The 14,339-nt window shown below is 40.4% G+C and overlaps 2 protein-coding genes across 4 annotated transcripts in view; both read left to right on the forward strand.

Annotated features, from left to right (window-relative positions):
- The first annotated feature begins 607 nt into the window (after positions 1–607).
- ndufv2 (NADH:ubiquinone oxidoreductase core subunit V2) lies at positions 608–10,421 on the forward strand. The gene is made up of 8 exons (XM_061838588.1): positions 608–765; positions 992–1,045; positions 3,197–3,259; positions 5,328–5,444; positions 5,515–5,683; positions 8,610–8,719; positions 8,890–8,966; positions 10,247–10,421. The coding sequence occupies exons 1-8, from the start codon at positions 724–726 to the stop codon at positions 10,338–10,340; spliced, it is 726 nt and encodes a 241-aa protein (XP_061694572.1). The 5' UTR covers positions 608–723; the 3' UTR covers positions 10,341–10,421.
- Positions 10,422–10,572: 151 nt separating this feature from the next.
- ankrd12 (ankyrin repeat domain 12) overlaps positions 10,573–14,339 on the forward strand; it is a 43,246-nt gene continuing 39,479 nt past the window's right edge. For 2 of the 3 annotated variants that reach the window (XM_061838584.1, XM_061838586.1), the window contains exon 1: positions 12,177–12,209. In XM_061838584.1, the coding sequence (XP_061694568.1) occupies positions 12,183–12,209 (27 nt within the window). In that variant the 5' untranslated portion in view covers positions 12,177–12,182. Of the gene's footprint in view, positions 12,134–12,176; positions 12,210–14,339 lie in introns of those variants that run through there. The other variant, XM_061838587.1, reaches the window with a different exon arrangement.

Consider the following 14,339-nt stretch of genomic DNA (forward strand, 5'->3'; position numbering starts at 1 on the left):
TCTATTTTCTGAGCCACTTATACGCACAAGAGTCAAAGGAGTGCTGGAGCCTATCCCAGCCATGTTCAGGGAGGAACACGAGTTAGTTTAGGGTACACGCTGAACTGGCGCCAGACAATCGCAGTATATTATAATATTGTATTATAATTGTTATTGAAGGAAACACTGCATTTTATTCAAATATGATAAAACATATAGCAGTATAGGCAGTATGGTGCTCTAGTAGCGATCACATCTGTGTCACAGTCTGGTTAAGTTCTGGATTTAAATGTTGTCTGAGCAGTGAATTTACTTTTCTTCACGTACTAGTTTTTGTTTATAAATTACATTTTGTGTAATTAGAAGTTATCATATTCATTATAATCCCCAAAGGGAAACTTCAAATAAAGGGTTGCTAAAATATCAAATCAATCAGATGTGCGTGGAATCCGAGTATAATAATGAACAACTTAACATGTTTAAAAATATTGTAGTTGCAATCAACACAATTAATCAATGAATAATCTGATCTCGTTTTATTTGAGTTCTCTATTTTTCAAACGGCTGTCTCTTTTCCAAACTGGATTTTCTCTCGACGATCAACTCGCTAGTCTGCGCAGACTGGACACAGTCGGAATTCCCACATTAGGCATTGCTAATCAAACGTCGAGACGACCACATCGCTAGTTCTCGATCGTACCCTATGTTTGTTGAGTCAATCGGGAGCCAACGTCAACCCTCAGGATGTTTTTGTCCTCTTTGGCTCGATCTGCGGTGTCACAGACGGTACGACAGACAATCATTTCCCCACTTTACATGCATTTGTAGCTAATTTTGTATTGGTGTTTGTTATGAAATAGAATGACTCCTCACAAGGGCAAAGCGGTACAGGCCATTTCGCTAACTGTAGCATGCTAGCTGGTTTTGCGAGTTGTGTACGGTCTGAATCTGAGCAGTTTATACATGTATTAGAGAGAAACATGGTCTTAGTTGTTTGTTCTCTATTTCTTAGGTGAGGAGCATTCATCGATCGGCTGCTCTCAGCGGAGCTGGTGGGATATTTGTGGTAAGTTGGCTGTATTAATTAACACACATATGGTAACCCATTGCTCTGAACGCAATTTGTCGACTTCCACAGGGTGTCCGTAAGTCCCATAAAACAAATGCACGGTTCCGTAACCAAACTGTCGACATCGTACAATTTTTATTAATTGATATTTGAATTTCCATAGTAACATTCTTAACGCATACAAGTATATTAAAAAAAATGGTTCAATTAAAGCAGCCTCCCATGGCGAATCCTCAAAACTGTCTTAAAACTTTGATGCTGTAATTCATCCACACTATATGACATAAGACAAAAAAGCTTCAGAATTTAGTATCAGTCATCTGTATCGGAAGGATACATGCTTTTGACTCATTCGAACCACCCTAGAAGGCGTTAGTCAAATGGCTCCTTCAAACTAAAATGTTTGGCTTCCTACTCATTTTTGTAAATGCGTCTTTAATACTTTTGTGTGCATTTTTTAAATTATAAATGCATACATACACCAAATTCTGTTCAAATTCTGCAATTATTTTTTTCTGTTGTTTTAACATCCGAGGGGGTATGAGCAAGTGTGAAATAACTTTTTTTTTAAGCTGTTCAATGGTCAATGAGCATAATTCCTTGAGACTTTAGTGCCTCCCCCATCATCATTTTTTTAGCTCTCATTGAAAATAGTGCAGCCATTGATGACTGCCTGTTGACTAATGACTGCTTCATTTCAAACCAAAATAATCAACTTCCTGTTCAATTTCTCGCATGGGTCCTTGAGACTTATTGGTGGATCCTGTCATAGGCATATGCCCTCCCAATTTTGCATTGATGGATGAATTTTTTTTCTTCTCATTATACACTTGGTGCAATAACTAATTTGTGGTCACGTTAAAAGACCAGCACATATGTGTCAATACTTTCCATGCCCACTGAGATGATGTTTCACAAGAATTTATTTGTGGAGTGAATAATATTGCATGATTGTTATCACAAGACAAACAAACACACAAAGGTAATTAATTTTCCACAAGTTGCTCATGGGAGATTGCAAGAAACAAACAGTGGAGCAGTGAAATTTAATTTTGGTATGGTTTCACTGTCCCTTGATGGAAATTCCTCTTCAATATGTTTGTTTCCAACATATTCAACAAACATTATCTGATGGGAAAAGTATCCCACATGACAGCATTCACCTATTCTTGACAACCCCCCCCCCCCCCCCCCAATTGTTATCATGCTTGACAAATTAAGACTTCAGCTCAGTGAGCATTTCGGGAGGGTTACATTTTGAGAAATCTTTACTTAATCCCTCAGAATTTTTCAACCAGTTCGAACCACCCTGATGTCAAATTGTTCAGATCATTCTTGATATATTTTTTCACATTTTGAAAAAAAACAAAACTTCTTCTGACCTCCACATTTTTCATGAAAAAATACCCAAATTATTTAAATCCTACACAATTTTACAGTCTTTCCTCATCAGATTCAAATGATTCAAAATGTTCTGCTCATTTTGGATATCGTCAGAACTATTTTTCTTTTACTTTTTTCCCCAGTATTCCACATTGTTGTGACAAAATTCCTGAATTGATATGTGTACCCCACCTCTCAGCCGAATATATCTGGGTTAAGATCCACCACGCCCGCGGTACGGAAAATGAATGGATTTAGCAATTTTTTCTACTTCTCTCCATTTACAAATGTAAATCATTGCAACGTGAAATTATTTTCCTGATTTATGACATCACAGCATCTTGACATATTTCTTAACCTTAAAAATGTCTTGTGGCTTTTGTTTTGTGTGATGCCACCACAGAATGATGCAACTGATGTGAGAGGGTCTGATTTTTAACAAATGCAAATGGAAACACTATTAAAACACCACTAGGTGACAGTATTGCTTAGCAAAGACCTTCCTGGTTACTCTAACTGTTTTCAAATTGCTAGGTCTTTATTATTTACACTCATATAACAATTTAGGGTATGGATGTGTTTCTTAAATCATTGTCTGTGCAGTTAATATACATTTTATGGAACCAATGAATTGATTTAACATTATTTCCTATGAGAAAACTACTCTAAGGTAATTCGCATCACAGAAAAGCTAATGCTCTAATGTGGAGGTTTTAGTGTACTTTCCAACGTGCTAAGAGACACCTTCTTCTTCTCTATTGTCAGCACAGAGACACTGCGGACAACAATGCCGACACACCATTTGAGTTCACTGAGGAGAACAAAAAGGTAACTACTCACAAAATGTCACATATATTACTACTACTAAATTGTCATGGGTTGTCCTACCTTTAAATTATCCTAAAGTTGCTGGTGTTATCAATTAAGGACGGAATTTAAAGCACACCCGTGACAAGCAAAAAATTCGTAACTTCTTGTGGCATTATTTGAAAGGCCCCTTCAGCATGAAATCTTCACCCTTCTGCGTCAAGCCTGCAAATAAATGAAGCCATAACTGGCTAATTTAACTATATGCACCCATAGTCAAAAATTGTGCCAAACATATATGTGCGTTCATCTGAGATGACATGCTGTGGCGACCCCGAAAGGGACAAGCCGAAAGAAACTTACTATAGCAAGCACGTATTAAAATCCAGTAATACTTTTGCTGGTGGAGGTAGCACTTTCATCTCTGCATCTAGACTGCAAATACTCTATCACACTGGGTAATTTAATCCTGTTCCCACCAGGACCAATAAAGATTAGATTGTATTTTCCTTGGTGGAGGTGGAACTTCATCACCAGGCTGCCAAAATACTTTGTCCATTTTTGTGCAGATCCATGCATGTGGAGCATGCAGTGGCCACGTGGGCACACAGAAATACCCTCGCCCCACATCATCAACTTAGCCCACTTGGTGGTTTTAAAAAATAAATAAAATAAGTAATTTTAATCTAAGTTCAATAGTTTAGTTTTTTTTTTTTTTTTAATATCAAAAAGTTGAATGTAGGCTTTGCACGATCAGGATTTTTGGGACCAATCATGCATGGATCAGCAATTTAAAAATAAAAAATTACCATTCACAAATCCGATCATATATGGAGCAATTTGTCCATTTAAATGACTGTATATACTTGTGTGCTGTATACTGAGAATCTTAAAAGCATTCTCTATTCAGGTCATGTATTCGAATCAGTCAGGTCAAACCAACATTACAATATGACAGAAATAATGGGTGCTAAATTACTGTAATTAAATTGCTTTATTGTAATTACCTCACACACCAAAATTTTAGAGCACGAGTCGACGACACTGGCATGTTTACATACAACAGTTTGTGCTAGCACTAGGTTGCTAGTCGACATAATATTTTGTTGCCTGCTTGCGAGCCGAATCCTATAAAAATTACGTGAAAAATACCTCAAGCAATTCTTAATTTAAAGTCCTGTCCCAAGCACCAGTGACCACCAGCACGTTTTTTCCCCATTTTGTTCTTATAATACACAAGGCGCAATTCATTGGTGTTGTCCTCACCATGGTAACGAGTGTATCCAATCGTGTTTGAGTTGCCAAGATAAAGCCTAGTGATCATAAGAGACGGAATGCGGTCCAATCAGCACACAGGATTTTATTGCAGTAGTCTGACATACTGCAACGAGAAAGACCAAATTTGTCTTGTAGTGTGATTCAGGCATTACATAGTCTATTCCACACTGCAGGTTTTTGTTTTAAATGACTTTAAGACGCTCATCTGTCTACCTTACTGTCAAAAAAGCGATACGCCTTAACATTTTAGCCAATTATACTGTGCATGATGCCGATGCATACTAAATGTCTTTTGCGGAGTTGATCAAAGACATCATCAACTGGATCATCAAATTATGACGTGAAAGCTGATCAACATAAAATGCTTATTATCGGCAGATACCCATCAAGCCCGTCAGATCGGTGTGAAGTATACGATACACATCATCTGCTCGGCGAGGCTGAGCTTCATTGTGTTGATTCACAGAGTACCATGTGGCAGTGATTTCTGACCACCTTGCCGTAGCATATTGTGCGGCGAGAAATCATCTGATGCTCCAATTATTTGAAATTGGTTGGAAAATTATTAATTTACTACAAACAATATCTTTCTTCATTTAGTTGTGCCAATTACATGTAATGACGGGAAGAACAATCAACTAGTTGGTAGAAAGTCAAATTAACTTATCCACTTGCTGTGATTCATCCAACATTCTGTTCACCCATACAGGCTAACTGAGATTGTTACTTATGTAACTGTTGGCTTTTTCTTTTTTTTTTTTTTTTTTTTAATAACGGCGTCATCCTCATACATGTTTTATTTTGTCCATAGAGAATTGAAGCCATCATTTCCATGTACCCTATTGGCCACAAGCAAGCAGCCACCATCCCTGTGTTGGATTTAGCCCAGAGACAACACGGATGGCTCCCTGTCAGCGTCATGAACAAGGCGAGTTTCACCTCGACGGCATGAGAAACAAAAATACAGAGGTCTGCTTGAACGCGTTGTTGCTCTTCAGGTGGCTGAGGTGCTGGAGATCCCACCGATGAGAGTGTACGAGGTGGCCACCTTCTACACCATGTTCCAGCGCCAGCCCGTGGGCAAGTACTTCATCCAAATCTGCACCACCACGCCGTGTATGCTTTGCAACTCGGACAGCATTCTGGAGGCTATCAAGAACAAACTGGGTAAGGAGGGCGTTAGGGCTCACCATAGCGTGTCATCTCAGATGAAACGCTCATATTTGTTTGGCACAGTTTTTACACCGGATGCCCTTCCTGGCGTAGCCCTCAGGGGGAGTGGAGGCCCCAGTGAGATACGAACTCACGACCCCTGGTTTACTAAACCAATGCGCTAACCACAGAGTTATGGGGTATCGTTAAAAAAATGAATGGTGAAAAACTTTGTCAATTGTTTCAGAAAGTGAAACTGAATCATTACACATTGAAATATATCAAGCCTTTGTTTCTATCAATTTAGTATTTTATGGAATAAGTCTTATTTTCTGAGACTGAATTTTTGATTTTCATTAGTTGTAAGCAATGCTCATCCAAATTACAATAAAATAAAGCCTTAAAATATTTCACTCTTTAAAATAAGTTTTATTTTATGAAATGATTGACAATTTTTTCAAACAGTATTAAAATAATATATATATATACCTGTTGTACACTCACGAGTTGCAGTAGGTTTGGACCAAGACCCAACACAAATAGCAGAAATGTGCTAACCATTGACTCCTCACCCCTTCTAAAAATTGCTTACATTGTTTAAAACTTCAATATCCACCAAACTATGATGCCAAACAAATTAAAATTTGAAATTTATGTCAAGATTAACCTTGAAGCTAAGATTTACAATTAATACAAATACATGTTGATGTTCGTCGTTGTGAATAATGTGCAACTATGTCAAAATTATGTCAGAATTAACACACATAACTCGGTGAGAGGCGCTGTCGTTTTTAACTACTATCATGATGAAGCGAGGGCTTTATTTCCTTGGGTCCCGGGCTAGTGATCTTAGTAAACAGTTCATCTTCCCGTCTGTGTTCATTGGTGACTTGTACAACAAGGCCATCCATAAAAATATTTTGGTTTCCGGTAATAAGAGTGAAAAAAAAAAAAAAAAGAGTTGGCAGGTAGGTCAGAATTGTATTTATTTTTTCGCAAAGCTCCATTCCATGATATTCTCCAAATATTTTGGCCCATTTACTACCAATAAATATATTCAGCGTGTTGATGTAGGTACGTTTGAGCTATAAATTATATAAATATTTATTTCTTCACATTTTCAACTTCTCAATAATTATTTAAAATCATTGGTGTGCATACCTGGATAACATACGTAGCTTCTGCTTTGGATACTGAACTTGGGAATGAGGCACTGGCTCGGTCAACCTCTTCCAGGACTTCATTAAAAATCTGGTGGTTTCCCAGATTTTTATTTTTTTTTTAAACGGGAAAGTTCTTGACTTTTCCTTGGCAGCTGCCATCATAGTGACAAAAACATCAATTTTTGGGCCGCTCAGCATGGCATTTTTCCTCAAATGAAAAATCACTACCCTAAGCGCTGGATAGAACTGTAATGATGTCTCAATATCATGAGAACATTCGCATTGGATGCCACCGTGCGTTTGCTCCAGTCGCAGTGCTTTTATCTCAGACAGCATGTCATCTCCAAATTCTTCTGGTGCAATTTGTTTGAATGCATCCTAGAGTGTTAAAGAAGGGCTCACCTTTCTCAACTTATTACTCACGATGTATTCGCCGTTTAAAATAATCAAAGAAAGCAAACGGCATGCTGACCGCCATGATAGCGTGAGGCAGATGGTGAGAAAATCACTTCCTAATTGGCTAATATTTGAGAAAGGACCCGGGTTACTGTTAGGAATGGAAGTGCCCACCCCCTGCTCAATGGGTTGTTCCAGCCGCATATGAGGAAGTGCGCCGTCGTTATCTGGAGCCATGTCTGAATACATTCAAAGCTGCCTCGCGTCGTTATTGTTGACACACACAAACAGTTACTTCCCTTGTCTAGACCTATGTCCCCTTCATGTTTAAAAAAATAAATAAATAAGAAAGGGCCGACTTCAGCAATTTTATTTGGTTTTGAATATATTTGGTCGGTTCTGTTACCAGAGACCTAAATATTTTTATGGATGGCCTAACTATGAGCGAAGCCCTGACATTTGAAATGACTTGGCCACAATGCAGTGAGCTGTTTAATTCTTTAATCTGTTAGCTCACAAGCTAGCGAACATAAACCGTTAACATTTGTTAGAATGACAACATTGTGCGTGCGTATAAAGTGAGGACTATCATGCAACAACTCTGAGCGGAATGCTGACATTTTAAATGACATCGTCGCAGTACAGCAAGCTGTTTACATCCTTTATTTGCTAGCTCGTTATCTTGCAGGCTCGGAACCATATATTTTTTTCCACTCTAAAGTGTCTTTTTTGTGTGAAACTATCAGCTGAACATGGCGAAAAGCTGTGGAGTATTGGATGGAGCGAATACCAGAAAGAGTGTAATGGTTTGCCGGCGTTGAGTCCACTAGCATCTAATGACACAGCCATCCACCTCTGTTGTCTCACTGTGTGATCTGGCTGCCAGCTCACCACAACATCAATTTATCAAACAATAAGTCAGGGTGCAGTCTGCCTTTTGTTCAAAGTTAGCTGGGATAGGCTCCGGCACTCCCGCAACAGTTGAGGATAAGCGGGTTGAAAAATGGATGGATGTAAATCAATAAAGTAATTACGGTGACAGGCTAGAACTTTTAGCCATTTTATTAAGTTATGGCTAAGTCATGCATAGACTAATTTGAAAAAAAAAAAAAAAAAAAAAGATATTGTTGTTCACCTACTGCAGCGCCCGCTACATTGTCTTTTTGTTTCATGTGTGGAAATTTTAATTCCCTTGCATTTTGGAAAGGAGAGCCACAGTCGCTTTTTTTTTTCCTTTTCGGGTTTTTATTGACTGTCAGGAGAACAGTAAAAGAGACACAGCAAGCACACTCATGCAGGAACTGCTGTCGGCCACAGCTCGCATCCTGACACTCGTACCCAGATTTGCCAAAGCTTGAGTGCGTGTTGTATTGTGAGCACAGGTATCAAAGTTGGCGAAACGACGGCAGACAAGATGTTCACGCTAATTGAGGTGGAATGCCTTGGCGCCTGTGTCAACGCGCCCATGGTACAGATCAATGACAACTATTACGTAAGTCCTTGTTGTTAAACATATCTACATGTAAATGCCATGGAATAAATGCTAGAATTCTGAACTGTTGTCTCGTCGTCATTTGATCTGAAACAAAAACAAATGATTTAACCTTGCCATTCCAGTGCTTTTGGTCTGCTCCACTAGCAGTATATTTATTTCTTTTTCAGGAGGACCTCACCCCAAAGGATATAGAGCATATTATTGACGAGCTCCAAGCAGGCAGAGTCCCGCCACCAGGGCCCAGGTACAATCGTAACACATTTGCTACTACACTGAACAAAAAAATAAATGCAACAATTTGTTTTTTGCCCACATTTTTTGTGAGTCTTCAACCTTTTTCTACATAAACAAAAGGGCATTTGCCTCAAATTGAATGTTCATTTCTCTACCATAACCCATTGCCAAAAGAATTTTCAGACCATTTGCCAGTACATCCGAATGCCCTCACAAGTGCAGACCGCATGCAACCACACCATCCCAGGACCTTCACATACAGCATGTTCACCTCCAAGATCGTCTGGGACCAGCCACCCCGACAACTTCAACCTTAGATTCTGCAACAATCCGTTGGCGTAATCAAAAGAATTCCCGCACAAACTGTTAGGGATTGTCGCAATGAAACTCATCTTCATGCTCATCGTCCTCATCGGAGTCTTGACCGACTCCAATTTCTTGTCGTAACCGACTTGAGTGGTTGAATGCTTATATTTGATGGGAGTCTGGCATGTTGTAGTCATGTTCTCTTCACTGATGATTGCCGATCTTCACTGTTGAAGGGTAGACGGGGTGTGTGGAATCGCGTGGGTGAGCGGTTTGCTGATGTCAACATGGATTGAGTGGCTCATGATGGCGGTGGGGTTATGGTATGGGCAGGGGTATATTATGGGCTACAAACACAGGTTCATTTTGTATGGACAGAGATATCTTGACGAGATCCCAAGGCCCATTGTAATGCTATTCATTCCTGCAAGGATTGTTGCAAGGATCTGGACACAATTCCTGGAAGCTGTAAACATCCCAGTTCTTCCATGGCCAGCATACTCCCAGTACATGTGACCCATTGAGCATGTCTAGGAGACTCTGGATTGACATACAACAGCGGCTGCACTTCCTGTCAATATCAAGGGACTTCCAATAGACATTGAAGAGGTGTGGACCAACATTTGACAGGCCACCATCAACAACCTCATCAACAATGCAAAAGAGATGTGTTCCACAGCATGAGGCAAATGGTGGTCACAACAGATACTGACTGGTTTTCTGACCCACCAGAACCTCACAACAAATCAAAACTGCACTACTGCAAAAATCATGGTCTAATCAGCATCTTCATATGCCACACCCCTGAGGTCTAATGGATTATCTTGAAAAAGGAGAAATCCTCACTGTCATTTAGACAGATTTGTGAACAATATTTAAGCAAAATGGGCTTATGTTGAGTCTAGTGCTCAAAAATGGGAACAAAAACAAGTGTTGAGTTTATACTTTTGTTCAGTTTATTTAACCTTTTATGTCTTTTTGTAGGAATGGCCGTTTCTCCTGTGAGCCTGCTGGCGGACTAACCTCCCTGACAGAACCTCCTAAAGGGCCCGGCTTTGGCGTGAGGCCGGACCTGTAGTAGACTCTGCTTCTTTGTCCGAAAGTACTTTGAACTCTTGTTTGATGGTGACATATTGTGTAAATAAATTAAATGACTATACCTGTGTGCTTTTATTTCAGCTATGGTAATAATGCCAAATTGGTGAGTGACGTGAAGTTTTGTTAAGCCAATTTAATCAGCATAACATAATTGATACAGATGATGAAACAGTTTGCATTATCGTACTTCAAAAACAAGGTAGGACTAAAGTACGTATGCACTCCTATTTTATACATCTTTTTTGGCATTCTTCCTCATTTGCTTTAACTTCCAGTTCTATCCTTTGATACCTACTTTTATGCATTCACACCTTCCTTTATGACCAGTTTCCTTCCTGCCTTCCCTCAAAGTTGCTTTTTATTCATGCATCCTCACACCCATCCTTTCTTTGCTTGAATCTACTTTTTTACCTCCTAAGGAAGACAATAGTCTGCCTTCCTTACGTCAGACTTGCTTTTTTTTTTTCCACCACATTTGACCTATTTTTCCTCCCTGCTACCATATCACCTTCCTTAGACCACAGATTTGATTTTTATTCCTTCCTTCCTACTTCCTTCCACCTCAGACCTGCTTTCCCCCATCCCTTGTCTACCTCAGCCGTGCTTTTTCTGTATTCCTTAGATATACCACCCCATAATTCATCTAACTTCCTTCCTCCCTTTTGCAGAGCTGCTTTTCCCATCTTTCCTTTGCTTAAAACTTAATTTCCATCTCTACCTATCCAATATTTGTTTCCAATCCACTTTCTTTGTTCTTGACTCAAATTACTTGGCATTATTCATCGTACCAGTAATCGTACATATTTTTAGATCAACTATTGAGAATGGAAGAAACGAGTTCCTTGCAAAGGTCTTTAATGAAGGCGAGCCATAATGCGATAACGCCTTTTGTCACACATCGCTGTCACTTCCATCGTTGGCCCCGGTGGCGCTTTCGTGTCTTGCTGGGGAGGGGAGCCCTCCCTACTCCCCCCCGCCTCTCGGCCATTTCCAAAGCCTGCTCTGCAACATGTCATAATGGGAGCATGCGCAACATGGCATAAATAAAAACGTCTGCGCATGCGCATGATGCTAAAGTCACTGCGCAACGGATTGAATATAAACAATTTGGATGACGGCCTTCTAAAGGAAGCTAGATGAAGCTTACTTAAAAAAAAAGACGAGAGAGACTAACTAGGACAGTTTGTTTTTTGTATTTTTTTCCAGAAGGTTCGCCATCGCAACCAATGACGTCAATGCGCTTCCTCTCGCATCCAAAAAAGTCACATTTACGCCCCTTAGGCTAGCACAACGAAACATGGCGATGGTTCTTACCAGCCCAACGTTTTACGCCAAGTAAAAGCTGTTAAATGGCATTCTCACATACTGTACCTCGAACACCAGCAACAAGGACGGGGGCCGGACTACTCGGAGCTCCGGCTGCAGGATCCTTTTTAAGCCCGATGTAAAACTGGTTTCTGGGTCTGATGGGTGACCGCGGGCCAATCAGAAGACCCAGACATGTTCACGTGTTTCCCGCGGACCAATTGGCGTGGCCGCTGTCGTGTTTATGCTGGTCTTTTCTCGGCTGTGGAGAGGAGGACGAAACGAACTGGCTGCGATGTTTTCAAAAGGCGGCGATGAACGTCACACTGCCGTAGGCTACGGTTAACGTCCGAGCTTTTTTCCCCCTTTTTTGGAAGCGGGGGCGGGTTGGGGTGGGGGGTGGGGGCAAACGAATAACGGTTTCACGTCGAGCCACCCACGGATGAGCAACGGCGGTCAACGTAAAAGGTAAGGCGGTGCGGCTGCTTGTTGTTGATCCGACGGACGGCGAGGCGGAATGCTGCTAGTCGCTGTTAGCCCCAATGTAAGCGCCAAGCTACACTGACGTAACGTACGTGCGGGGAGCGTCTTTTCATCTCTTCTTACGTTCGGCTGCCACGTATGGTCATTTTTATTCAGTAGTACTTACCGTAACTCGTGAGCCGGATGTTTGGTTCAGCGTGGCAGACGTGTTCGGGTTGAAACCTCCCTCGGCTATGTTGAATTCATGGAGCTAGCTCAGTTAGCTTCCTAGCTGGGGACGAGAGGAGGGAGGGATGAGGTTGGGGGCGATACACTGGTGAAGGTCTGCGGCGGCGGTGGTGGTGGTGGTGGGGGGGGGGGGCTTTTGTCTCGTGGAGCTATGCTTGTTTTGCCCTCATGTTTGACACGAAAAAAATCACTCCACTGTGGAAGAACACGCGAATGGAATTTGGAGCGTTATTACATTGCGTTATGTCAACTTATTAGGCATTCTGAGGCTTAGGAATGTATCCCTTCTCGTGTGTTTGGGGTGGGTGCCGACCTTTACACAGCATGGTCAATTAAATGTCTTTTTAGACAATGTCACGTACACTGTGTAACAACAGTAGGATGGTTTTGAATAGCCAGGATCCCCACAGGCAGTCCGTTCAGCCTGGCTGTGACATGTTGGGGGGGGGGGGGGGTGTTGCCTCCTGATACAAAAGCCGTCTGTCTTTTTTTACATGGCTGCCACTCGTACAAAACGTCTGCGTGCACTCCAAACTGTCACTTTAGAGGCATTTAAAATGCACAAAACGTCAAGGGTGCGTATTGGGCTAGGTGACATTGCAATCTGGAGTTATCCCCCATTCCTCATAGAAAAAGCAATCGACAATGACATTTCCCCAAAACTAACGATTCTGGGTTTATTTATTTTTGTTTGTTTGTTTGTTTTACCTTCTGGGATTTTCTTTATGCGTCCTGATACCAAACAAGCTTTGGAACTTTTCTTTGCCCTATATGAGCATCACCATCATCCAAGGAAATATTTTGTTAGACAAATAATGTAAGAATAAGTACTGCGTCTGGGAAATAAAGCCCGTTTTCTCAAAGCATGTATGTGAACACTTAACTTCTTAACGAATTAAAAGTTGAGGTATTCAAAAATGTAACGTTGCAAAATCTGCTGCCATGATCAATGGTTCTCTTAGTCTTTTCTTGTGTAGTTTTACAAGTAAGGCAAGGTGACCTTAGCAAAAATTTGCAGCCTGGAAGCGCATACCTTGGGTCAAAAGTTTCCAACACATCAATAAATACCTTGGTTACTTTGAGCTATGGAAACTTGGGGAAAACATTTAAATAAATGGCCTTGTAAATAAACTCAAATTGATTGAAAAAAATTTAGTAATCGTCCAGTCCTTCATAATATGTTTTAAGGACTAAAATACATACATAGACACAAATGGAAGTGCATAAATGTGTTATGACACTGTAAATGCCTAATGCACCCAAAATAACCTTTACAGTGTTATGAAATATTTTTAAATAAGGAGGTTCTTCTATATGATTGATGACATTGGACGGCTGGCCATATGTTTAAATTTGCCTCTATTAAAAGCTTTTGACTGTCAATATTATGCAAACTATGATCCCCAAACTCTTAAGTATGTCTTCAACTTATCTTAAAATGCTACCCTTAAAAATTAATGGATTATAGCAGATTTGATTTCTTGAAATGCTTGTGCGTATTGCACAGCCCCACAACCTGTAAAAATATGAATTGCTACTTTCTAATGAGATATTTTATGATGTTTTTGACTAATGTTCTTAAATGCATATACAGTATTCAACCATGTCATAGCGATCTTCACCTTTCTCTGCATCAGCTTGAGATGTTTATCACTCAGCTGTCTCCGGCCTTGACTGCACAAAGAGACATTCAGTGCGCAATTCTGGCAACCCATATGGTGACATGACACCTTAAAAAGAGCAGGACGTTGAGGCCAGCATCTTACGGCATTAACATTAACTTAAAAAGTGTGCATATAGGTTGCAAATTGGCTTTTTGCCAAATAATTTTCTGAATAATTAATAAAATGAGGGATCGAGATTCACCATTGTTGATTTCTGTGTGGTCACTGTGAACACGTGCGTTTCCAAACGCGTTTTTTTGGGGAAAATTTTTCAAAAACAGGAAATGTGCTGTTACGAG

Source organism: Syngnathoides biaculeatus, chromosome 13 (genome assembly GCF_019802595.1).
Source record: "Syngnathoides biaculeatus isolate LvHL_M chromosome 13, ASM1980259v1, whole genome shotgun sequence".
NCBI classification, from domain to species: Eukaryota; Metazoa; Chordata; class Actinopteri; order Syngnathiformes; family Syngnathidae; genus Syngnathoides; species Syngnathoides biaculeatus.

What these genes read in the sequence shown, in the direction of transcription:
- ndufv2 (XM_061838588.1), top strand. Translation starts at nt 724, where the DNA reads ATGTTTTTGTCCTCTTTGGCTCGATCTGCGGTGTCACAGACG. An exon ending in GAGCTGGTGGGATATTTGTG is followed by an intron (nt 1,046 to 3,196) that starts GTAAGTTGGCTG and finishes CTCTATTGTCAG; the next exon opens with CACAGAGACACTGCGGACAA. An exon ending in AGATCAATGACAACTATTAC is followed by an intron (nt 8,720 to 8,889) that starts GTAAGTCCTTGT and finishes TTTCTTTTTCAG; the next exon opens with GAGGACCTCACCCCAAAGGA.